The following is a 27473-nucleotide window of genomic DNA, read 5'->3' on the forward strand; positions in this document are numbered from 1 at the left end:
AAAAGACAGTTTTTCCTTTGAAACTTTACAATCAATTTTCTCAAAAATTATAAGCTCTTTTTCAAATATTTTTTTCCCTCTTGTACCCACTCCCAAGGTGCACATACCCTGCAAATTTGGGGTATGTAGCATGTAAGGAAGCTTTACAAAGCACGAAAGTTCGGGTCCCCATTGACTTCCATTATGTTCGGAGTTCGGCGCGAACACCCGAACATCGCGGCGATGTTCGGCGAACGTTCGCGAACCCGAACATCTAGGTGTTCGCCCAACACTAAAGTCCAGATCTAAATCCAATCCAGAATCTGGCAAGATCTTAAAACTGCTGTTCACAAACGTTGTCCATCTAATCTGACTGAGCTGGAGCTGTTTTGCAACGAAGAATGGGCAAGGATTTCAGTCTCTAGATGTACAAAGCTGGTAGAAACATACCCTAAAGACTGGCATCTGTAATTGCAGCAAAAGGTGGTTCTATAAAGTATTGTGTACTGAAGGGAATAGAAAAAAGGAGGGGATGGGAAGACACCGGGAGCCCAATCTGCTGTAGTATCTCACGAGCAGGTTTTCTTAGTTAGTAAGTAAAAGATCGTATATACTCACAAAGCTAGGTTGCACCTGAAGCAACCAATGTATCACGCATGTGGGGAAGTACCGTCCCCACTCGGCCTTGTGAGGAAGTATCGTCGGTCGCAGCTCCTTCAAAAAGATACCACCTGCCAAGGTGGTGACCCCTGGTCCCAGGGGAAGTAGACAACACGGGAGGGTAGGAGGCGCCCTTGGAGGTACTTTAGGTCTAGCTTTGAACTTAATGGATGTGTTTATGCGTATATCACTAGCCAATTCATCGGCATGGATGGAGGTAACTATACACTACAAATTTGGTGGTGCTGATTTTGCTTAATTATTGATTTAAATATATGGAAAGATCCTACCTTAGTAAGTAGTCACTCTCGTGTAGTTGAATATAAAACAAGAATTTATTGTAGCACTTTAAATGACAACGCGTTTCGCGGTTACAACCGCTTCATCAGGTCGTGTTTCGTGCCTATTCAGAAGGTTCTCCAGTCTCGGGCGCCTTATAATCGCCGCTGCTGCCGCTGGATGTATTTAAAAATGGAGAAATCACGTACTTCCGCATACGTCAAGTGTTACTTGAAAGAAAAGCGTTGTCATTTAAAGTGCTACAATAAATTCTTGTTTTATATTCAACTACACGAGAGTGACTACTTACTAAGGTAGGATCTTTCCATATATTTAAATCAATAATTAAGCAAAATCAGCACCACCAAATTTGTAGTGTATAGTTACCTCCATCCATGCCGATGAATTGGCTAGTGATATACGCATAAACACATCCATTAAGTTCAAAGCTAGACCTAAAGTACCTCCAAGGGCGCCTCCTACCCTCCCGTGTTCTATAAAGTATTGACTCAGGGGGCTGAATAATTATGCAAACCCCACTTTGCAGTTATTTATTTTTAAAAAATGTTTGGAATCATGTATGATTTTCGTTCCACTTCTCACATGTACACCACTTTGTTTTGTTCTTTCACGTGGAATTCCAATAACATTGATTCATGTTTAAGGCAGTAATGTGACAAAATGTGGAAAACTTCAAGGGGGCCGGATACTTTTGCAAGCCACTGTACATAGAATACATACAGCTTAACCACTACAGATTTAGACTTACTGCCCCGAGGGAGCAAACGTATCCCTGGGGCAGTGAGTTAAAGGTCCGTACACATGCCGGACTGCAGGAAACGACGGGTCCGTCGTCACCTCCTGCTGGGCGTGTTTTCAGCAGACAGTCCGGCGTGTGTACAGTCTGACGGCAGACTGATACGGCTGTTTCTGAACAGCCGTATCAGTCTGCAGACAGACTGTATGCACGCCGGACTGTCGCTGGAACGCCCACCCAGCGGGAGGTGACGACGGACCCGTCGTTGCCTCCAGTCCGGCGTGTGTACGGACCTTTAATCTGTAGTGGTTAAGCTGTATGTATTCTATGTATATCCATGTTTGGATTGCTAAATGTTTGATTAAACTGTGTTTACTAGGTGTGTTTAAGTGGGTAGACATCTTGAGTGTAGTGCCCAGCAAGAATTGATGGACTTACCCGTAAGGGTTAATTTGGACTAACTCTGGACTCCATGGTCAGCTGACCAAGTGGGTGGGGTCTTGAGTGAGGGTGTGGTGCTTTGAGATGTATATCTATGTGCTGTGTTCTAGAAGGTGCTTATACACCTGAGGGAAAGGGAAACCCTGAAACATGTCGTGTTAAGCTACTGAATCTATTAAACGCAAGTTTAAACTCACCAGTGGAGTGCCTCCTTCAAATCTTTATTCTGAACAAGAAATGACACAGGGAGGAGCTGGAGGGACAAGGTGACACATGGGAAGCTGAGGGCACAAGAGTTGACATAGAGGGGGCTGGGGGGACAAGAGACGAAGTGGGGGAAGCTGGGGGACAAGAGATGACACAGGGAGGGAAGCTGGGGGCACAAGAGGTAACTTTCAGGGAAGCCGGGGGCACAAGAAGGAACATGGGGGAAAGCTGGGGGCACAAGAGGTGACACGGGGAAGCCAGGGTCACAAGAGGTGACACAGGGGAAACACAGTGGGGGGGACGAGGTGATACAGTGGGGGACAAGAGTTGGTGACACAGGGGAACAGAATAGATGAAGTGACACCGAGGGGGACAACAGGTAACATGGGGCAAAAGATGCATAGCAGGACATGTGTTTACACAAAGGGGGACAAGAGGATAAACAGGGGGAACAGAAGGGGATAAAAGAGGCACAGGAGGAACAGAGCGGGACAAGAGGTTACACAGGGGGGACAGAGGTGACACAGAGGGGGATAAAAGAGGCACAGGGGGAACAGAGGGGGACAAGAGGTTACACAGGGAAACAGAAGTGACACAGATGGGGGATAAAAGAGGCACAGGGGGAACAGAGAGGGACAAGAGGTTACACAGGGGGAACAGCGGTGACACAGAGGGGGATAAAATAGGCACAGGGGGAATAGAGGGGGACAAGAACATACACAGGGGAAACAGAGGTGACACAGAGGGGGATAAAAGAGGCACAGGGGGAACAGAGGGGGACAAGAGGTTACACAGGGGGAACAGAGGTGACACAGAGGGGGATAAAAAGGCACAGGGGGAACAGAAGGGGACAAGAGGTTACACAGGGGGAACAGAGGTGACACAGAGGGGGATAAAAGAGGCACAGGGGGAAGAGAGGGGGACAAGAGGTTACAGAGGGGGGTAAAAGAGGCACAGGGGGAACAGAGGGGGACAAGAGGTTACACAGGAGGAACAGATGTGACACAGAGGGGGATAAAAGAGGCACAGGGCGAACAGAGGGGGGCAAGAAGTTACACAGGGGAAACAGAGGTGACACCGAGGGGGGACAAGAGGTGACACAGAAGGGACATGAGGTGACACAGAAGAGTACAAAATAGGTGCAGGAACAGAGGAGACACGAGGAACAGATGTGACACAGGACAGGGGTAACAAAATAGATCAGAGATTAGTGGGCCATATTGAAATGATAGCATCATGCAAGTTGCTCTGCCTACCTCATGTCATGGCCACGTTAATGTTTTTGCCACAGCGCGCAAAGCATGCCCTTCAGGAGGGGGGCGCAGGTTGTGGGCCGCTTGGGCCACAAAAACCTTTGCTGCACCCCAGGACAAGTCTTGATAAAGAGTATTGATTTTAATTTATGAGTAATAAATGGAGTGAGCAAGGGATCAGTACTATGTGGTAATGGCAGGATGCCTGTGCAAGATCATTACGTGCGGTGCCTGTGCAGAGGGAATTGCAATTGCATGAGTATTAAATGGAGTGAGCAAGGGATCAGTGTTATGCGGTAATGGCAGGATTGGTTTATTAACAACCTCTAAATAGCTGCCTGCATTTTTTGCTTTTGTTCAATAAGCTGTATAATGCATTTGTCATGTGTATGCATCATGTATACATATTTCTGGGCCTCAGGGAAGGTTGCTACAGACTGTATTGGTAAATATATGCAATGTGTGACCACACCCACTTTTGTTATAGCCACTCCCACTTTTGTTATGGTCACACCCACTTTTAGCTGCATGTCAGAGGCCCACAGTTGGAATTTTGCACAGGGGCCCACAGCTGGCAGTGTCCGCCACTGACCAGAAGGAAGGTGGCTTAGACTTTTAGTGCTGATTCTCCTGTGTTTTTCCCATTGGCATTGGTGTTTGGAGCTTAGGTGTGTAATGATCTGCTCTGCTGTCTGCACAGGCAGACAGCTTTTTGACCATTTTGTAGGTCTGATTGCTGCAGGTCCCTGGAAAGGAGACCTGTCTTCACTCTGCAACTTGCTAAGCTGCTGCTCTGGTGAGGAATTTGCATCCACTTGGCATGCAAATTGCTTAGCTGCTTCCTTTGATGGCTTGCAGTATAAATATCATTTCCTCCCAGAATTTCTTGCTGGTCATAAAGGTTTGATCCTGCTAGACTTACCTTGAGTCTCAGCCCTCTGCATATTGTTTGTTAAGATTATCTTAGAGTAATCCTTGGGAGTGCACTAGCATTCCTTCTAGCGTAGTTAGGTTGTTAATTATCTGTATTGCCTAGTTCTGTCTTATCTGTTGCGATTGTCTTGTCGCCATCGGCGGTCGACAGGAGATCGTTCTGTCTGTTGGGATTGCATTTGCCCTAGCGGTAGAGGCGGTGGTTCCTTCTGTACTCTATCTTAGGGGTGCAAGCCAGAGCAGCGGTTGCTACTGGTTGCTCCATCTGTCTGTCTGTCTGGATCGCATTCGCCCTAGCGGTAGTGGCGGTGGTTCCTTCTGTACTCTGTCTGGGAGTGTAGGCCAGAGCTGTGGTTGCTACTGGTTACTCCTTCTGTCTGTCTTGTCTGGATCGAATGCTTGCTGTAGTCTCGGTGAGGTAACCGTTTAGCAAGTGTTTGCGATCTCTTTTGTTTTCGTGTTTCTTTGGTTAGTCATGGTTGGTACGCGTTGTCGCTATTGCGCTTAACGTGTGGTGACCGCGTGTAGTTAGTCCTGTCTGCTCTTGTGTGTTGAATTACAGTTTGTTATCAGTTCTGTCTTTATTCTGTTCCTTTGCTCTGTCTTACCCAGTCTTGTGTCGCTAATAGCAATCGCCATTCTTGCGATTGCGTTCCCACTTGGACTTCGCTGTTGTGTGTTCACCGTCGCCGGGTGGCGACTAGATTGGTGGACACACATACATTCTGTCCCTGTGCTCACTCTCTCTCTAAGGGCTATCTTGCCCTGCTTTGCTTCACCTCGTACAATTCGCATCTGGCATCTGTGGCAGTGCAGAGGGTTATTCCTCTGCACTCCACAGCTCCATCTGCCGGTGGGAATTTCCCTTTACAGGTGCATTGCACCAAAGCTGGGTTCTGCTGTTTTATACGCTTGTGGAGGATTTCCGCAGTGTCAGCGCGCATCTTGTGCGCTGACCACGGAAATAATTCCCCAATCGTTACAGTATGACCAGCCAAACCGAAATTCCCAGTGTAGAGGGAATTTTCGATTTGTACGATTATTCTCAGGTTTCATTACCTCAAGCAAAAGCATATGTGGATCCTATGTTAGGCAGAATTATACACTATATTAAAGCAGTAAGAAAATCTATGCATGTTCCTGATCCCAACCCATATGAGTGTTTCCTTGATAGAGGGTTGTTTGAGCCTCCATTCGCTCCGTGGGAGATTGGGACTTTGAGGAGTTTGAGTTTGATTGGAAGGCGTTTTGCGATTTTTATATCACAGAAAGCGAAGAGATTCTTAATGCTTGTATCGATTCTGTGTACACTTTGATTGAATCTGATGAGTGTGACGAGTGTGTTGTGGATATGGTGATTTGTGTGTGGCAGACGATTTATGATGAATTGCACACACATCAACCAATTGACACCAATAAAGAGACACCGTTATCGGATGATTGTTCCTGCCTTTCTGGGGTAAAGCAAGTGAGTTTTGACATTGTACGATCTGAAATGAATGGGTGTACCACTGTTGTTGACACCTGTGTGAATTCTGAAAGATTTTCTTCTGCTTGTATGGAGTTTGAATCTGTGCGATCTAATGCCTGTTGCTCAGGTGTTCCTGTGAGCCTGCCCTGTACCATGAATGAAACCATGATGTCCACTCGCACTGACATTTGTGAGTCCCTTTCTTGCTCTGAAGAAAGTACTGACTCTCCACCCTGTACTTTGGATGAATCAATGTTGCCTTGCATAAAATCTCCTGCAGTAAACCTAGAGGTTGGTTTAGGTACTGCAACTATTCTCACCTGTTTTTCTGCCATTTTGGAATTGCAGTCTAGTTTGACTACTATGCAGAATTCTGCGTGCAGTGAGATTAGAGTCAGGGAGTCAGTGTGTGTTTCAGTAGATATTCCTGTGCATCCTGTTCATGAAGATGAAATTCAGTCTCAGCGGTTTGTAGAACCATCCCTGGGACATTTGCTCTGTCCGCAAAATGTATTTGATGTTTTGCCCTGTAACATGGATAGTTCTGAATCCTTGATTTCTTTGTCAGAAAACTTGGTAAACGATGCTCCTGAGGTTTTGTTTGATGTCCTGGAGGTCTCTGAGTTCCTCCCAAAGGGTGCAGAACTTTTAGGAGATGCCTCCTGCCCCCTAGATCCTTCTGAAGTATTGCCCACTTCAGTAGGCATTGCTGTTATGCTGACTACTTTTGCAGCTCTTGTGGAGCTTCAGTCATGCGTAGTCAATGATGAGTTTTGGTCAGATACAATTACAGTCCCAGAGACTTCTAAGTCTGAGTCCAAGTCTTCTTTTGAAAGACCAGTACTTGTGACCACTACTCGTGATGTTTCTCTGCCCGGTCCTGGTTTTGGTCTTGTCGTGACGGACTCTGAGGTTGGCAGTTCCTCAACATGTCCTGAGGTTTCTCTTGTGCTAGTGTGCCCCGATGCTCTCTGTGAGCCAGAATGCCCAAGTGTGTCTCTGTTACCAGCATGCTCAGATGCTTGCTCAGTGGAGACATGTTCTGATTTTGCCTGCCTGCCTGCATGCCCAGAAGTGGTCCCTGAAAGCCCTGATGTTGATGGTTGTCCTGGTAATCCTGAATCCGGAATTGTCATAGGTTCCATAGGGGTTCTTGATAGTTCTCCATGTGAGCCTGGTGAACGTTCTGGGCTCTTGAGATCTCTGCGGAGCTTCAAAGTGTTCTGGGAGATTTGGGGAGAAATTTTTCTTGGTACCCTAGATGGGATCAACAGTGGCTTCTCTGTTGTAAGGGACACTTCGAATAGGTATTGTGGTAGGTTTGGTATTTTTGGACGGTCCCTGGAAGGTGGTGGGTATTGCTCAGAGAGTGTCGATGGGTTCTTCTCTGGCATTCACAGTTCTGATGGGTGTTACACTGAGGCTTTTAGTACTGATGGGCATGTTTCAGTGGCTTCTGCTTCCGATGAGTTCGGTTTCGGGAAGATTGACTCTGGAATTGAGCCTTGTCGGGCTGTCCCGACCTTCATGAGTGTTCAGTCAGATTTTTTTGGGGGAAATATCAATTTTGAGAGACGTCTGGAAGCCATCCCTAGAGGGGGGGGTACTGTAATGATCTGCTCTGCTTTCTACACAGGCAGACAGCTTTTTGACCATTTTGTCGGTCTGAGTGCTGCAGGTCCCTGGAAAGGAGACCTGTCTTCACTCTGTAAATTGGCATGCAAATTGCTTAGCTGCTTCCTTTGATGGCTTGCAGTATAAATACCATTTCCTCCCAGAATTCCTTGCTGGTCATAAAGGTTTGATCCTGCTAGACTTACCTTGAGTCTCAGCCCTCTGCATATTGTTTGTTAAGATTATCTTAGAGTAATCCTTGGGAGTGCACTAGCATTCCTTCTAGCGTAGTTAGGTTGTTAATTATCTGTATTGCCTAGTTCTGTCTTATCTGTTGCGATTGTCTTGTCGCCAGCGGCGGTCGACAGGAGATCGTTCTGTCTGTTGGGATCGCATTCGCCCTAGCGGTAGAGGCGGTGGTTCCTTCTGTACTCTGTCTTAGGGGTGCAAGCCAGAGCAGCAGTTGCTACTGGTTGCTCCATCTGTCTGTCTGTCTGGATCGCATTCGCCCTAGCGGTAGTGGCGGTGGTTCCTTCTGTACTCTGTCTGGGAGTGTAGGCCAGAGCTGCGGTTGCTACTGGTTACTCCTTCTGTCTGTCTTGTCTGGATCGAATGCTTGCTGTAGTCTTGGTGAGGTAACCGTTTAGCAAGTGTTCACATTCTCTTTTGTTTTCGTGTTTCTTTGGTTAGTCAGGGTTGGTACGCTTTGTCGCTATTGCGCTTAACGTGTGGTGACCATGTCGCACACGCGCTTTGTCGCTATTGCGCTTAACGTGTGGTGACCGCGTGTAGTTAGTCATGTCTGCTCTTGTGTGTTGAATTACAGTTTGTTATCAGTTCTGTCTTTATTCTGTTCCTTTGCTCTGTCTTACCCAGTCTTGTGTCGCTAATAGCAATCGCCATTCTTGCGTTTGCGTTCCCACTTGGTTTTCGCTGTTGTGTGTTCACCGTCGCTGGGTGGCGACTAGATTGGTGGACACACATACATTCTGTCCCTGTGCTCACTCTCTCTCTAAGGGCTATCTTGCCCTGCATTGCTTCACCTCGTACAATTCGCATCTGACATCTGTGGCAGCGCAGAGGGTTATTTCTCTGCACTCCACAGCTCCATCTGCCGGTGGGAATTTCCCTTTACAGGTGCATTGCACCAAAGCTGGGTTCTGCTATTTTATACGCTTGTGGAGGATTTCTGCAGTGTCAGCGTGCATCTTGTGCGCTGACCACGGAAATAATTTCCCAATCGTTACAAGGTGCCTTATCAAAACAGTTGTACTTAGGTGGGTATTGGACTTCCCACGACTCACAGTCTTGTGGCGCAGGTTGAAAATGGCTTTGCTGTTGTCAGAGGCAGACACACAAAACAATTGCCACACTGGTGAGCTGTAATGATCTGCGGGCGATTTTAATGCGCACACCACATGCCCTGAAGCAGAAGGAAATCCCCACAGTCAAAGCAGCAGAGTACCCAGTATATATCTGTAGAGGAGAATTCCAACCAGCAGATGGAGCTGTGGAGTACAGAGGAATAAGTCCTCTGTACAGCCACAGATGCCAGATTGAAATTGCACGAATGAGCAACACTGAGCAATACAAAAAAGTAGCAACTCAGAAGAAAGCAAGAATAGAGATAGAGCATATGAATGTCTACCAATCTAGTCGCTACCCAGCGACGGTAGACATATCACATCAGAACAGACCAGAAAGAGAAAGCTAATCGCAAGAGAGGCGATTGCTGTCAGCAACACAAGACTGAGCAAAGACAGAGCATGAATTGTGTAAGGAAGACACAGCAAATAACTACAATCTGAACGCCAAGGAAAATAACAAATAAACTAGCTAAACGCGGTCACCGCACGTTATGCGCAAAAGTGACAAGCTCGTTAATAGTACGGTCACCGCACATTAAGCGCAACAGTGACAAAACGAAACCAACCCTGACTAACTAATGAACACGGAAAACAAAAGACAAACACATAGCAGACAAGACAGACAGAAGGAGTAACCAGTAGCAACCGCAGCTAAGGATATAGTCCAAGGTTCAGACAAGAGAGGGATGCTTGCTAATCGGTTGCCTCACACCAGACAACAGCAAGCGTTCGTTCTAGACAAGACAGACAGAAGGAGTAACCAGTAGCAACCGCAGCTAAGGATATACTCCAAGATTCAGACAAGGAAGATCCACCGCCTCTAACACAAGGGCGAATGCGATCTAGGAATAGGACAGAACGATTCACTATCAGCCACCGCTGGCAATAGTACAATCGCACGGACAAGACAAGACAGAATAGGCAGTACAAATTATACACAAACCTGACTGCACTAATAGGAGTGCAAGGTGCACTTCCCGAGAATTTACTACACTAGAATATAGCAACAAAGATGCTGAAGCTCTAAGGTTAGTTTCGCTAAACAGGACCTATGACGAGCAAGTAACTCAGGGAGGAAGTGACATTTATACTGAAAACCTTCCAAGGAAGCAGTCAAGCAATTTGCATGACAAGTGGATGCAAATCAACAAAAAAGGCCTATTTTCCCTGGACTGCATTATGCAACCTGCATAAGAAACCAACTAAATTTCCAGGGAAACACGGCCAGCAAAGCTGATTCTAACATGAGCTTTGGCTTGACAGCATTCTGCTGGTAGTGGTGATATTGGCGGGCATGTTGGCTGGCTGACCCCAGGTGCTGATACATGTTGTTTGGCAGTGCCACTAGATCTTTTTTGATGATCTCCCCCTGCTAGTTACAACAACTCGTCTCCTCATCCTCCTCTCTGTTTCCCCCTCTGAACTCTCCCCCTCTTCTAAATCTCTTCTTGTGGCACCTTCGCCACATCTATGGATACATTATCATCATCAGCTGCTTTTACTTGTTTCTGACGCCTCTAAACAGGGACCAGCAGTTGGTACTACATCATCATCATACACCTTTTGTCCATGTGTGTACTGACGTCTGACTGAGACATATCTGGTGGTGTAACATCTTCATCTCCTTCATCTTCGGGCAATAATGCTTGTACATCACTTATTTCCTCAAACTGATGTGTGAATAATTTCTCTGACACATCAAGTTAAGCGGCTGTGGTGCTAGTGATGGTGGTGGCGGCCGGGCGAGTGGTAACTGCTGGGATGCCCGAATCAGAGCAAGAGGAGGATGGTGCATCAAGGTTCCAAGAGTAGCGGAAGAAGGGGTTTGCTGTGTAAGCCAGTCAACTACTTCCTCTGCATTTCGGGAGTTCAGGGTACGTGGACCCTAAACACTGGGCATCATTCTAGGACCACAGGAAATGGTATGTGGCCCTTGAACACTGGGCATCATTCTAGGACTAGCACCACAGGAAATCATATCGGCACGACCCCTTCGAGAACCACCAGGGCCGGATTTCTGCTTTGTACCGCCCTAGGCCAACTGTCAACCCCTGCCCCAACCAACCCCCCCCCGCCAAAACTTGTGTGTGCCTGCACACACAATACCATACTACCAGGACAGGTGAGTGGAAAAGAAAGAGAACAAAATGGGGGAGAGGTGAGTGAAAAAGACAGGGACACAAAATGAGAGAGGGAGGAGAGGAAAAGACAGGGAACACAGGATGGGAGGGGGGAGAGAGAAAAAGACAGGGAACACAGGATTGGAGAGGGGGAGGGGAAAAGACAGGGAACACGGTATGGGAGAGGAAAAGACAGGGAACACAGGATGGGAGAAGAAAAGACAGGGAACACAGGATGGGAGAAGAAAAGACAGGGAACATGGGATGGAAGAGGGCGGAGAAGAAAACACAGGCAGCACAGAATGGGAGAGGAAAACACATGGAACTCAGGATGGGAGAGGGGGGGAGAGGAAAAGACAGGGAGCATGGGATGGGAGAGGAAAAGACATGGAACATGGGATGGGAGAGGGGGATAAGAAAACACAGGAAGCACGGAATGGGAGAGGAAAAGACAGGGATTACAGGATAGGAGGGGGGGGGGGAAGGAAAAGACAGGAAACATGGGATGGGAGAGGATGAAACAGGGAACATGGGATGGGATTGAGGGAGAGGAAAAGTCAGGGAAAGTGTAACAGAGAGGAAAGTGAAAAAGAGAGGAAGATGAAAAGAAATGTTTCACTTGTCAAAAGAGAGTGGAGTGACTGAGATTAATGGTGCAGGCACGCTGAGACAGAGCATCGGAGAGCAGAAGCCATGTTACCTTATATAAATTGCAATCATTGTTTGCTTACTAGTAACTTGTACTTGTCCCACTCCCTCTTGCATAAGCAAATGCTTTGTCCCCAGCACTCTGCAAAGTGCAAAAAATACAAAGAAAAAACCCTGCCAGTGAGGAGGAAGAACTGGATCACCTTGCACAGGTCTGTGATATAACACAATCAAAATACTGCAATAATGGCACTTAGGATATTAATGATGGTTTGTGCTGGACTACGGTTATGCACACACAGTGAATGCTTAAAGCGGAATATAACCCTGCATTTCAACTTTCCTCTAAAACATTATTTACAGTATATTATATGCAACCAGCATTTTATTTTTACTAGACCAGCATTGGAAGGGTTACACAGAGCTTTAAAGTTCCTGGAGATTTCTGCAGACGCATCGGAAGCTGACATAGATACATTTTGTTTACATAAATGTATCTAAGTGTTGAATGTGACTCACTCTCTCTGACTGAGAAGGAGCTTGGAGGACAGCCAAAGAGTGTGTAACATTTATCAATAGATACATCTAACTAAATAGAATGTAACACTCTGAACTTCTGCATATCTCTCCAGGGAACTTTAAACCTCTGTGACAACACCTACCCGACTTCTGTTACACCCAGGCCTTGTATGCGGAAAGTATCAGAACTGAAGAAAGGGTGCGCAAATAAACCACCAAACCACACTAGAGATAAGGCAAGGTCTAAACAGTCCAAGTCAGCAACGGGTATCAGAAGTTCACAATACCAGTATGCTAGGCAGAAGCAGGTAATCAGGCAAAAGTCAGTCCAGGTGGCGATCCAAACGTAGTTCAAAACACAGGCAAGAGTTGTAACAGTATATCCAAACAGAGCAATAGCACCCAGTGCTTCACTAATGCAGCTTAACACTATCACAGGGAAGAAAATACTGAATACTTTGAGGAGAGAGGTGTGGCTTCAGCTTGGCTGGAGTCTTGATTGGTTGCAGCATTAGCCAGTACTTTCCCCATAATGCTGGCTAGCTGCCAAGAATGGCTGCAGCAGCCAGCTAGAATCTTCCCAATAATGCTCGCTAGCTGCCCAGAATTGCTGCAGTAGTAGCCAGCTAGAATCTTCTCCTAAGTGTATAGGACGCCTGGCTATACACATCCACTCCTGTACAATGCGGAAACATGTACGCCTGCTCCCGGTCGCAGGGATGCCGGGAATGCCACTGGCTGCACAGGAAGAGGCGACGCGTCAAAAATACTTGGATATTGGCAATCCTGGCTGACTCCCAGAGGGACCTGGAGCAGCCCAGGACTCCTCAGGTAAGTTACTGACAACTGTGACGTACTGGTCAATATGTACTGCAGTGGACGCAGTGAGCTGCAATATTACACAATCAAAATATTGCAGTAATGGCACTTAGGATATACACGATGGCTTGTGCTGGACTGCAGTTATGCACACACAGTGAATGCTCAAATTACTGTGATGTACAGGTCAATATACACTGCAATGGATGCAGTGAGCTGCAATTTTACACAATCAAAATATTGCAATAATGGCACTTAGGGCATAGTCCCCAACCGTCCCGTTTTCGTCGGGACTGACCTGATTTGGGAGGGCTCTCCCACTATCCCGCTATGACCCCCCAGTGTCCCAACTGGCTGGGGGGTCAGATGCAGGGGCGGACTGACTATTGGTGTAGGAAGGGAGTCATCCAGTGAAAGGGAGTTGGTGGCAAAGTGGCGGAGAAGGGGGGAAGTCTCCACCCCCTTCCCTCACCTTGGGGCTCCCTTTCCTGGCTCTCCCTTCCTGATTAATGTGTCTCCTCGGATGGCGTAGCAGCTGACAGCGGGTGGGGAGGACTTACCGCTGTTATGCAGCCGCCGGAGAGAGCTGTGATCTGTGCGCCGCAAGTCTGCTCTACTCAAGACCAGACTAGCGGCGCACAGATCACAGCTCCCTCTGCCGGCTGGAAGGACAGCGGTAAGTCCTCCCCGCCCGTAGTCAGCCGCTGCGCCATCCGAGGAGACACATTAATCCGGAAGGGAGAGCCAGGAAAGGGAACCCCTAGGTGAGGGAAGGGGGGGGGGAGACTTCTCCCCTTCTCCGCCACTTTGCCACCAGCTCCCTTTCACTGGCTGCCTCCCTTTCTGGGGGCACCTATACACCTGGCTGCATATACTGGGGACACCTATACACCTGGCTGCATATACTGGGGACACCTATACACCTGCTTATACTGGGGAGACCTATACACCTGGCTGCATATACTGGGGACACCTATACACTTGGTTATACTGGGGAGACCTATACACCTGGCTACATATACTGGGGGCACCTATACACCTGGCTACATATACCTGGGACACCTATACCCCTGGCTATACTGGGGAGACCTATACACCTGGCTATACTGGGGAGACCTATACACCTGGCTGCATATACTGGGGACACCTATACACCTGGCTATACTGGGGAGACCTTTACACCTGGCTACATATACTGGGGGCACCTATACACCTGGCTACAAATACTGGGGACACCTATACACCTGGCTGCATATACTGGGGACACCTATACACCTGGTTATACTGGGGAGACCTATACACCTGGCTATACTGGGGAGACCTATACACCTGGCTACATATACTGGGGACACCTATACACCTGGCTACATATACTGGGGAGACCTATACACCTGGCTACATATACTGGGGACACCTATACACCTGGCTGCATATACTGGGGACACCTATACACCTGGCTGCATATACTGGGGAGACCTATTCACCTGGCTGCATATACTGGGGAGACCTATACACCTGGCTGCATATACTGGGGAGACCTATACACCTGGTTACATATACTGGGGAGACCTATACACCTGGCTACATATACTGGGGACACCTATACACCTGGCTGCATATACTGGGGACACCTATACACCTGGCTGCATATACTGGGGAGACCTATACACCTGGATGCATATACTGGGGAGACCTATACACCTGGCTACATATACTGGGGAGACCTATACACCTGGCTATACTGGGGAGACCTATACACCTGGCTGCATATACTGGGGAGACCTATACACCTGGCTACATATACTGGGGAGACCTATACACCTGGCTACATATACTGGGGACACCTATACACCTGGCTATACTGGGGGCACCTATACACCTGGCTACATACAGTGGAGGAAATAATTATTTGACCCCTCACTGATTTTGTAAGTTTGTCCAATGACAAAGAAATGAAAAGTCTCAGAAACAGTATCATTTCAATGGTAGGTTTATTTTAACAGTGGCAGATAGCACATCAAAAGGAAAATCGAAAAAATAACCTTAAATAAAAGATAGCAACTGATTTGCATTTCATTGAGTGAAATAAGTTTTTGAACCCCTACCAACCATTAAGAGTTCTGGCTCCCACAGAGTGGTTAGACACTTCTACTCAATTAGTCGCCCTCATTAAGGACACCTGTCTTAACTAGTCACCTGTATAAAAGACACCTGTCCACAGAATAAATCAATCAAGCAGACTCCAAACTCTCCAACATGGGAAAGACCAAAGAGCTGTCCAAGGATGTCAGAGACAAAAATGTAGACCTGCACAAGGCTGGAATGGGCTACAAAACCATTAGCAAGAAGCTGGGAGAGAAGGTGACAACTGTTGGTGCGATTGTTCGAAAACGGAAGGAGCACAAAATGACCATCAATCGACCTCGCTCTGGAGCTCCACGCAAGATCTCACCTCGTGGGGTGTCAATGGTTCTGAGAAAGGTGAAAAAGCATCCTAGAACTACACGGGAGGAGTTAGTGAATGACCTCAAATTAGCAGGGACCACAGTCACCAAGAAAACCATTGGAAACACATTACACCGCAATGGATTAAAATCCTGCAGGGCTCGCAAGGTCCCCCTGCTCAAGAAGGCACATGTGCAGGCCCGTCTGAAGTATGCCAATGAACTCCTGAATGATTCTGTGAGTGACTGGGAGAAGGTGCTGTGGTCTGATGAGACCAAAATAGAGCTCTTTGGCATTAACTCAACTCGCTGTGTTTGGAAGAAGAAAAATGCTGCCTATGACCCCCAAAACACCGTCCCCACCATCAAGCATGGGGGTGGAAACATTTTGCTTTGGGGGTGTTTTTCTGCTAAGGGCACAGGACAACTTAATCGCATTAACGGGAAAATGGACGGAGCCATGTATCGTGAAATCCTGAACGACAACCTCCTTCCCTCTGCCAGGAAACTGAAAATGGGTCGTGGATGGGTGTTCCAGCACGACAATGACCCAAAACATACAGCAAAGGCAACAAAGGAGTGGCTCAAGAAGAAGCACATTAAGGTCATGGACTGGCCTAGTCAGTCGCCGGACCTTAATCCAATAGAAAACCTATGGAGGGAGCTCAAGCTCAGAGTTGCACAGAGACAGCCTCGAAACCTTAGGGATTTAGAGATGATCTGCAAAGAGGAGTGGACCAACATTCCTCCTAAAATATGTGTGCAAACTTGGTCATCAATTACAAGAAATGTTTGACCTCTGTGCTTGCAAACAAGGGTTTTTCCGCTAAGTATTAAGTCTTTTATTGTTAGAGGGTTCAAAAACTTATTTCACTCAATGAAATGCAAATCAGTTGCTATCTTTTATTTAAGGTTATTTTTTCGATTTTCCTTTTGATGTGCTATCTGCCACTGTTAAAATAAACCTACCATTGAAATGATACTGTTCTGAGACTTTTCATTTCTTTGTCATTGGACAAACTTACAAAATCAGTGAGGGGTCAAATAATTATTTCCTCCACTGTATACTGGGGACACCTATACACCTGGCTACATATACTGGGCACATATACACCTGGCTGCATATACTGTGGAGACCTATACACTTGGCTATACTGGGGAGACCTATACACTTGGCTACATATACTGGGGACACCTATACACCTGGCTGCATATACTGGGGAGACCTATATACCTGGCTGCGTATACTGGGGACACCTATACACCTGGCTATACTGGGGGAACCTATACACCTGGTTACATATACTGGGGACACCTATACACCTGGCTACATATACTGGGCACATATACACCTGGCTGCATATACTGTGGAGACCTATACACCTGGCTATACTGGGAAGACCTATACACTTGGCTACATATACTGGGGACACCTATACACCTGGCTGCATATACTGGGGAGACCTATACACCTGGCTGCATTTTCTGGGGACACCTATACACCTGGCTATACTGGGGGAACCTATACACATGGTCGTTACTTGGCCCGTGCGGCCCGTGTAGGCGCCCTGAGCGCTGAAGAAGGGGGGGCGTTGTAATGGAGGGGGAAGTCAGCCGCGGGGAGGGCAGCCCGACCTCTCCCTCCCTTCCTCTCCGGGCTGCCCTCCGTGTTCCCCCCCACCGATGCAGAGCGGAGCAGTCAGCAGGGAAGCGCTAATAGTAACAACTCACCTCCCAGGTTCCAATCGCTGGTCACCTCCTCTGCACACACGCTGATACACACACTGCTTCCTGTAGCTGGAAGCAGCGAGTGTATCAGCGTGTGTGCAGAGGAAGTGACCAGCGATTGGAACCTGGGAGGTGAGTTGTTACTATTAGCACTTCCCTGCTGGCTGCTCCGCTCTGTATTGGAGAGGAAGGGAGGGAGAGGTCGGGCTGCCCTCCCCGCGGCTGACTTCCCCCTCCATTATGGGGGAGGGGAGGTCACCTACCTACCTACCTACCTACCCTGGGGGGCAGCTACCTATCTAACCTATACTGGGGGGCACCTACATAATTAACCTATACTGGGGGCACCTACCTAATTAACCTATACTGGGGGGCACCTACCTAATCTAATTTATACTGGGGGGCACCTACCTAATCTAATTTATACTGGGGGGCACCTTCCTAATCTAACCTATACTGGGGGGCACCTACCTATCTAACCTATACTGGGGGCACCTACCTAATCTAACGCCGGAGAGAGCTGTGATCTGTGCGCCGCAAGTCTGCTTTACTCAAGACCAGACTAGCGGCGCACAGATCACAGCTCCCTCTGCCGGCTGGAAGGACAGCGGTAAGTCCTCCCCCCCCGCTGTCAGCCGCTGCGCCATCCGAGGAGACACATTAATCCGGAAGGGAGAGCCAGGAAAGGGAACCCCTAGGTGAGGGAAGGGAGGGGGGGGAGACTTCTCCCCTTCTCCGCCACTTTGCCACCAGCTCCCTTTCACTGGCTGCCTCCCTTTCTGGGGGCACCTATACACCTGGCTGCATATACTGGGGACACCTATACACCTGGCTGCATATACTGGGGACACCTATACACCTGGTTATACTGGGGAGACCTATACACCTGGCTGCATATACTGGGGACACCTATACACTTGGTTATACTGGGGAGACCTACACACCTGGCTACATATACTGGGGGCACGTATACACCTGGCTACATATACTGGGGACACCTATACCCCTGGCTATACTGGGGAGACCTATACACCTGGCTATACTGGGGAGACCTATACACCTGGCTACATATACTGGGGACACCTATACACCTGGCTATACTGGGGAGACCTATACACCTGGCTACATATACTGGGGATACCTATACACCTGGTTATACTGGGGGCACCTATACACCTGGCTGCATATACTGGGGACACCTATACCCCTGGCTATACTGGAGACACCTATACACCTGGCTATACTGGGGAGACCTATACAACTGGCTACATATACTGGGAGCACCTATACACCTGGCTGCATACACTGGGGACACCTATACACCTGGTTATACTGGGGAGACCTTTACACCTGGCTGCATATACTGGGGACACCTATACACCTGGCTATACTGGGGAGACCTAAACACCTGGCTACATATACTGGGGGCACCTATAAACCTGGCTACAAATACTGGGGACACCTATACACCTGGCTGCATATACTGGGGACACCTATACACCTGGTTATACTGGGGAGACCTATACACCTGGCTGCATATACTGGGGACACCTTTACACCTGGCTGCATATACTGGGGAGACCTATACACCTGGCTATACTGGGGAGACCTATACACCTGGTTACATATACTGGGGACACCTATACACCTGGCTACATATACTGGGGAGACCTATACACCTGGCTACATATACTGGGGACACCTATACACCTGGCTGCATATACTGGGGAGACCTATTCACCTGGCTGCATATACTGGGGAGACCTATACACCTGGCTACATATACTGGGGAGACCTATACACCTGGCTATACTGGGGAGACCTATACACCTGGCTACATATACTGGGGAGACCTATACACCTGGCTACATATACTGGGGACACCTATACACCTGGCTGCATATACTGGGGACACCTATACACCTGGCTGCATATACTGGGGACACCTATACACCTGGCTGCATATACTGGGGAGACCTATACACCTGGCTACATATACTGGGGAGACCTATACACCTGGCTATACTGGCTATACACCTGGCTGCATATACTGGGGAGACCTATACACCTGGCTACATATACTGGGGATACCTATACACCTGGCTACATATACTGGGGACACCTATACACCTGGCTATACTGGGGGCACCTATACACCTGGCTACATATACTGGGGACACCTATACACCTGGCTACATATACTGGGCACATATACACCTGGCTGCATATACTGTGGAGACCTATACACCTGGCTATACTGGGGAGACCTATACACTTGGCTACATATACTGGGGACACCTATACACCTGGCTGCATATACTGGGGAGACCTATATACCTGGCTGCATATACTGGGGACACCTATACACCTGGCTATACTGGGGGAACCTATACACCTGGTTACATATACTGGGGACACCTATACACCTGGCTACATATACTGGGCACATATACACCTGGCTGCATATACTGTGGAGACCTATACACCTGGCTATACTGGGAAGACCTATACACTTGGCTACATATACTGGGGACACCTATACACCTGGCTGCATATACTGGGGAGACCTATACACCTGGCTGCATATACTGGGGACACCTATACACCTGGCTATACTGGGGGAACCTATACACATGGTCGTTTCTTGGCCCGTGCGGCCCGTGCGGGCGCCCTGAGCGCTGAAGAAGGGGGGGGGGCGTTGTAATGGAGGGGGAAGTCAGCCGCGGGGAGGGCAGACCGACCTCTCCCTCCCTTCCTCTCCGGGCTGCCCTCCGTGTTCCCCCCCACCGATGCAGATCGGAGCAGCCAGCAGGGAAGCGCTAATAGTAACAACTCACCTCCCAGGTTCCAATCGCTGGTCACCTCCTCTGCACACACGCTGATACACACACTGCTTCCTGTAGCTGGAAGCAGCGTGTGTATCAGCGTGTGTGCAGAGGAAGTGACCAGCGATTGGAACCTGGGAGGTGAGTTGTTACTATTAGCACTTCCCTGCTGGCTGCTCCGCTCTGCATTGGAGAGGAAGGGAGGGAGAGGTCGGGCTGCCCTCCCCGCGGCTGACTTCCCCCTCCATTATGGGGGGAGGGGGGGTCACCTACCTACCTACCCTGGGGGGCAGCTACCTATGTAACCTATACTGGGGGGCACCTACCTAATTAACCTATACTGGGGGCACCTACCTAATTAACCTATACTGGGGGGCACCTACCTAATCTAATTTATACTGGGGGGCACCTACCTAATCTAATTTATACTGGGGGGCACCTTCCTAATCTAACCTATACTGGGGGGCACCTACCTAATCTAACCTATACTGGGGGGCAGCTACCTATCTAACCTATACTGGGGGCACCTACCTAATCTAACTTATACTGGGGGGCAGCTACCTAATCTAACCTATACTGGGGGGCAGCTACCTATCTAACCTATACTGGGGGGAAGCTACCTAATCTAACCTATACTGGGGGGCAGCTACCTAATCTAACCTATACTGGGGGGCACCTACCTAATCTAACCTATACTGGGGGGCAGCTACCTATCTAACTTATACTGGGGGGCACCTATCTAATCTAACCTAATCTGGGGGGACAGCTACCTATCTAACCTATATTGGGGGGCAGCTACCAATCCAAACTATAATGGGGGGCAGCTACCTTTCTAACCTATACTGGGGGGCAGCTACCTATCTAACCTATACTTGAGGCATATACCTGTCTAATCTATACTGGGGGCACCTAGTTATCTGACCTATATTGGGTGCACCTACCTACCTACCTAGCCTATACTGGTGGCAACTATACTGGCTACCTATATTGGAGGCACCTAACTAACCTATGCTGGGGGCAACTATTCTGGCTCCCTATTAGAGGCACCCACCTAGCTAACCTGTACGGGGGGCACCTACCTATCTAACCAATACTGGGGGCACCTACCTATCTAATCTATACTGGGGGCACCTACCTATCTAACCTATACTGGGGGCACCTACCTATCTAACCTGTACTGGGGGCACCTACCTATCTAACCTCTACTGGGGGCACCTGCCTATCTAACCTATACTAGGGGCAACTATACTGGCTACCTATACTGGAGGCACCTATCTGGCTAACCTATACTGGGGGCAACTATACTGGGGCACCTATGCCTGGCTACCTATACTGGGGCACCTATGCCTGGCTACCTATACTGGGGGACCTATAGCTGGCTACCTATACTGAATGCAACTAGACCTGGCTAACCTAAACTGCAGGCACTTATACCTGGCTAAACTAAGGGCACCTATACCTGGCTCCGCGGGGGGGGAGGGGGTTGGGGGGGCGCAATTTTTACACCCTCGCCCTGGGTACATTTTAGCCTAGAAACTGCCCTGCCTATACACCTGGTTACATATACTGGGGACACCCATACACCTGGCTGCATATACTGGGGAGACCTATACACTTATATTACTAATTGTAAAATGTTAATATGAAGGAAAATGAACCAGGATAGAAAGGACCAGTGTGGTTTGAATTATAAAACCACATATTTTTCTTAGGAAATCTTTATGGTATGCGTGACTAGGGGTGTGACGGGGGCAGGGTCAGGGGTGTGGCAGGGTCGTGGCTTAAGTGTCCCTCTTTCTCATCTCAAAATGTTGGGAGGTATGACTTAGGGTATAAATAATGGCTTGTGCTGGACTGTGGTAATGCACACGCAGTGAATGCTCAAATTACTGTGACGTACAGGTCAATATACACTGCAGTGGCCGCAGTGAGCTGCGATATTTCAATCAAAATACTTCAAGAATGGCATTAATGAATCATATGAATGATGTCTTGTTCTGGACTGCACTTCGTCACACAGAGACACTGGAAGTCTGCACAAATGTGTGATATGCAGCTCAGATGCAATGCAGGGGCGAGGGTGCTGTGCAAACCAGGGGCGCCTCTAGGCATAGGCAGTACATGCCATTTCCTGGAGTGCCATTGGTCCTGGGGGTGCCATGTTGCAGGATTAAGCCCGCCCCCAAATTAAATCCTGCCCTGGACTAAGCCCCACCCCATTGGCACCTCCATCTGTCTCCATGTGCCTCCTTCAGCCCCCCTGTGCCACATCTGCCTCCTTCTGTGCCCCTTTGTGCCTCCTGTCCCCCTGTGCCTCCTTATGTCCCCTTTGCCATTATTTGTCCCCTTGTTTTAGCTCTGCCCCCTGTTCCTCCTTCAGTTCCACTCTTCCTTCTTCTGTTCTCCTGTGCCTTCTTCTGTCTCCCTTTGTGCCTCCTGTCTCCATGTGCCACCTCTGTCCCCTGCGCCTTCCTCTGTCCACCTGTGCCTCCTTCTGTCCCACTTTGTGCATACTTATGTCTTTCTTTGCTTCCTTCTGTCTCCTTTGTGCTTCCTTTTGTCCCATGCCCATGTGTCCCTCCTTCAGTCCCCCTGTGCCTCCTTTCCTCCTGTGCATTCTTTTGTCCCCCTTTGTGTTTCAATCTGTTTCCTTTGTGCCGCAACCTGCCCCACTTAGTGCCTCCTTCTGCCCCACTGTGTTCCTCCTTCTGTCCCCCTGTGTGCCTTCTTCCTTACATGTATTTTCTTTCTTACATGTATGTTCTGGTGGAACGCTTCCGCAATGACATTTATTTTCTGGTAAAACATTGCCGCATTACAGTTATTTCCTGGTGAAACGATGCTGCATTACAATTATATTTATGGAGGGGCACCATAGGAGCGGGGGAAGGGGGGGGGCTCCACAGGTTTTCTCGCTTGGAGTGACAAAATGGCTAGAGGCGTCCGCTATAAAAATGTTAAACTAGTTTTAACTTTACACCGTACAGGAAGACAGACCGGGCACCATCATTCACACTCTTTAATCTTCTTTTCAAGGCACAAGTGATACAATTATGTAATCAAACCTGGACTGGCAGCGGTGTAGGGGGTGATCAGGGTGCGGGTGATCAGGGCAGTAGTAGGATGGCACTACAGCCGTTTCATGCCAGACTGGCGCTTGTTCACGTGCATGTGTTCTTTAGTTAAGGGCAGAGCCACGCAGTTTCCTGGATAAAGTTCACAGACCGTGCCCCCAGCATCTGCCATTGGTGTAGGGAGTTGCTGACAGTGAAGCCGGGGTGAGGGGGCGGAGAAGCTAAGGATGTGCTGCGTTACACTTCCCATGCAAACTTATGCTGCATGAGAGTGTAACAGGTTTAACTATAAATTAAGTGGTACGTGAAAATGTGGGTTTAACTATATATATATATAAGCCGAGGGATGAGCAGCACAAACCGAATTTTATGCAATACTATGCAAAGCATGCACGCAGCACTGGAGAACCACAATCTCCATAAGAAATATATAAATACAGAGGGTACTGCAGCACACAACAGGAAAACAGTGACAGGGGCTCCTGGTTATGCTTTAACGCGTTTAAGCTCACCAACTGCGCCAAAATGTACCCGCTCTGGTGAGTCCTACTCTAACCAGGCAAAAATGCTAGTTTTTAACAGCGTTCTAGTGGGAACCATGCCAAAAGCCCAGGGGTCAGCTGAATGGGAGAAATGAAATTAAAAACACCTATATGTATATATATATAGTGTGTGTGTATATATATATATATATATATATATATATATATATATATATATATATATATATATATATATATATATAGTTTTAACTTTAGTAACTTTAGTCTACTCTTGTATAAAGATTAAATAAAATTACCGGCTAACATTTGTACTTGTATTTTAGTTTTGGAGTGGAAAAGGGTCAAAACAAAAATGTAAAAATTTTGCAAAGCAATCAAACAAACAAAAATATAAACAAAGTGTACCTCTCGAAAAGCATCTCTTAGCTCCTTCACACCAATCATGTCGGCTGTTTCTGCTAGAAGTTTAGGCCCCATCAGTTCTACAAAGTCCTCAAAGTCAACTTTACCCCCTGCTGAGAGCAAGAGAAAAATTAGTAAAAGGCACTAGAATCTATAAATTAAATTAAAGTATTAATGCACATATAAACAAATAGTTCAGGGTAAATCACTCAGTAGCTTTTCATATTTATCAACTGCTCTAGCAATAAGATCTCTGTATTGGAGTTTCAAAGCAGGAAGGCTTAGAAAAAAATATTATACATGGAGGCAGACTGGGCACCTGTCTCGTTAAGCACTTTTATTCCGTCTTCTTGTCACAAAGTGAAACAATATAACATATCACATATGGATGCATCAAACCTGGATTGATGTGAGTGTCAGGGGAGTGCTGGATTCGGGTGACCAGGGATGGATGGACGGCACTACAGCCGTTTCGCACCCAGCTGGCGCTTGCTCATGTGGTTTGTCCTTAGAACTGACGGCGCCAGGCGGCTTTCTAGATAGGACCTGCAAGCCGCACATCCGGCGCACGTCATTGGTGTAGAGGGTGATTGGCAGGGAGGTGAGAGGTGAGGGCGCGGAGACTCAACGATCAGCGGCGAGAGGTTAGTGGAGATGCTGCAAGTGTTCAGCACACAGAACAGAAATGTGCTGCTGAGAATACAATTTAGAAGCCGTGCATAAATTGAACATGTGATTAATACCAACATTAGTGAATAAAAGTGTTAAAAAGTGTTCAACATTGTACATTTCCTGTCAAGCAGGATAAAGTGCATGAAAGCGATACATTATACACATATTCCATTGTCAATTGCACCCATTTAACTAAAAGTTCATAAGTCATGAAAAAAGCTTGTCCATAGCGACATAACTGCAACACAATACATTCTTTATCCCCTGCATCAATTAAAAACAAATTTTACTTTATTGATATACTCCATCTTCTAATTAAACAACCCCACATCATTCCTATGATTCCCTCTAAAAAGATTGGGGGTAAATCTGCGTCTTTTGTGGAGCCTTATGAGGTGTATTCACCTCTTTGCTGTAGAGGTTGCCATTAATTTCCCCTGTAAAAACAGGGGCCCAGAACAGTAACTTATAGTTGGGCTATGCCATCAAATAGCCAGTGCTCTAGCCCAAAAGGAGGGACAGTAGAATCAGGAGGAAATACACAGAACCACCACAGGAGGCCCAAGCAAGAAATACCTATAAGGAAAGGCACCGAGTGAAAAGGAGAGGAGCAGATGTCACCAAAAAAGAGGTTCTGGAGGACGTGGGTGGGGTGCCCCCCCCCCCGGCCGGCGGTCCATAATGCTTGCAAGGCACTGTCCCAGGCACCCACCGGAAGTTGCTCTCCAGGTGAAGTGCCCGAGATGAGAGAAGGGGGAGGGACAGGTGTGGGTATGTGCCCTTAGCTCCATCTGCCAAAGGCTACACACATGGTTGGTCCTTATGCCAAACTCACTGTAAATTCTAGTGTAACATCCATAATAAGTAGGTAAGAAGAGGTGATTTACCTGATCCCCTTTCCTCGCATGCCAACTATATCGTGCTACAGGTCACCTATTGGCGACCAAAAGGTGTGTATTACACCCATATACCGCCAGACGGGGGACCCCCCACCCACATAGCCACATTGTTCAGAGCCAAGTGGGAAACAGAACACCAAAAGTGGTCAATGCAATCACGCCATAGATTGCCCTCCCAGGAGGCACCCGGAGTAATGATTAGTGTGGGCAAGGTACTATTCTGGGCCCAGAGGGTCCAAAGCAGTGGTGCTCATCCAGATTCCAGATAACCCGGATATCGAAACTTTTTGCCGGTATCCAACTGGATTCGGATTCCGGATATCTGGGCTGAAATCCACATAGCACTATGCGAATATTTGGTCGCATACCCGGATATCCGCGGATATCCGAATCCGAAAACTAAGGAGATTACGTCATAGAGCCAATCAGAGGGCTCCCAGCAGAAGCCCTAGCAACCAATCACAGAGGGGAACTCTGGCCAGCCCCCCCATTTATAAAGCAACGGCCATGATGGAAAAAGTCGTCCTTGGTTTTTGACTGCACACTGAGAGAGATACTCCAGTGCTGTTTGGCTAAAGCAAGTGCATTTATCACTGTTGAACCAAGCGTTTTTGATTGGAAACACCTTCACTTCACTACTGTTATATTGTGTTATAGTTAGCTAGCCTGTGTAATTTGTTAGTGTCAGTCAGTCAGACTTTGAGCTGCAGCAGCTGCTAGTTAGGTCCTGTGTCTGTGTCTGTGTGTGCTGTGCACAGTCCAGGCCTCCTGCTGCTGGCTGGCCTGCTATTAGCCTTAGCTAGCTAGTATTACAGTATAGGTAGGATTACTGTGTTATTGTGTAGTGACTGCAGTGCTATTAGTTGTTAGAGAGTAGTATTGTGTTAGTTAGTAGCTACTACAGATTATTGCAGTGCTGCTGACTGAGCAGCGAGCAGTGTCAGTGTGTCTTGTTCTACTCTGCTGTCTGTCACTCCGAGCTGATTCAAAGTCCAAGCCCGCTATTAATAAAGTACAAGTACCCCACACATCATCTGTGACTTCACATATCTTGTACTATGTCTGGCACTGGCAGCCGGGGGAGGGTCAGCAAGGCTAAGAAGATGAGAGGGAGCAACATCGGGGCCACCGTCAGCAGTTCTGTCGCATCAGTCTCCATTCCGCCGCTACCCACTGGCCGTCCAGCTGTTATGGGGAGTCACGCTGCAGAGACGCAGCAGTGTGTAGAGGCCATTTTCAAGCAGGGTCAGCGGCGCAAATTGGAGGAGAAAGACACCGCGCCTGTGACGCAGATGATGGTGGATGACAAGCAGGCCACCACCCGCTCTACAAAAGACATTCTGGGCGCAATGGGCTTTGTGGAAGAGTCTGAGATGGTGACGGTAATTGTTAGGGGGAGTCCGTCCATGATGTGTCAGCAGAAGAGGATTTTGGGGCGGGCTCAACATCATCCCAGCAGTTGTTTGAGGAGAGGAAGTTTGATGTTGATGACGAGATGAAGGACCAGGACTACCATCCACAGGAGGGGGATCATGTCAGCTCTGACGAGGAGGATGCGTCAGTGGGTCTGGCACGGAGGATCAGCATTGCAGGGATTGGCAGGAGCAGCAGTGGGCATGGAATGCATGACCCACAGCCTGCTGCTCCATCTGCCACTACTACCACCAGCCGCACCACTCAACCCCAGGCCCCAACCACCACTGGAAGAAAATCAGCAGCAGCATCCCATTCTGCGCTACGTAAGGGCAAATTGCAATCCCCAATATGGCAGTTTTTTCATCTACCCTTACTCGAAAGCAAGTTTGTGACTTGTAATGTGTGCCATGTAAAGATGAGCAGAGGGCCTAACCCCTCCAACT

At 48.0% G+C, this 27473-nt stretch overlaps 1 protein-coding gene across 4 annotated transcripts in view; it reads right to left on the bottom strand.

Moving 5' to 3' along the window:
* LOC137533954 (calcium-binding protein 2-like) overlaps positions 1 to 27473 on the bottom strand; it is a 619507-nt gene that overhangs the window by 283932 nt on the left and 308102 nt on the right. For 3 of the 4 annotated variants that reach the window (XM_068255280.1, XM_068255279.1, XM_068255277.1), the window contains one exon: positions 24047 to 24156. In XM_068255280.1, the coding sequence (XP_068111381.1) occupies positions 24047 to 24156 (110 nt within the window). The remainder of the gene's footprint in view (positions 1 to 24046; positions 24157 to 27473) is intronic. The other variant, XM_068255278.1, reaches the window with a different exon arrangement.

This window comes from Hyperolius riggenbachi, chromosome 10 (genome assembly GCF_040937935.1).
Source record: "Hyperolius riggenbachi isolate aHypRig1 chromosome 10, aHypRig1.pri, whole genome shotgun sequence".
Taxonomy (NCBI): Eukaryota; Metazoa; Chordata; class Amphibia; order Anura; family Hyperoliidae; genus Hyperolius; species Hyperolius riggenbachi.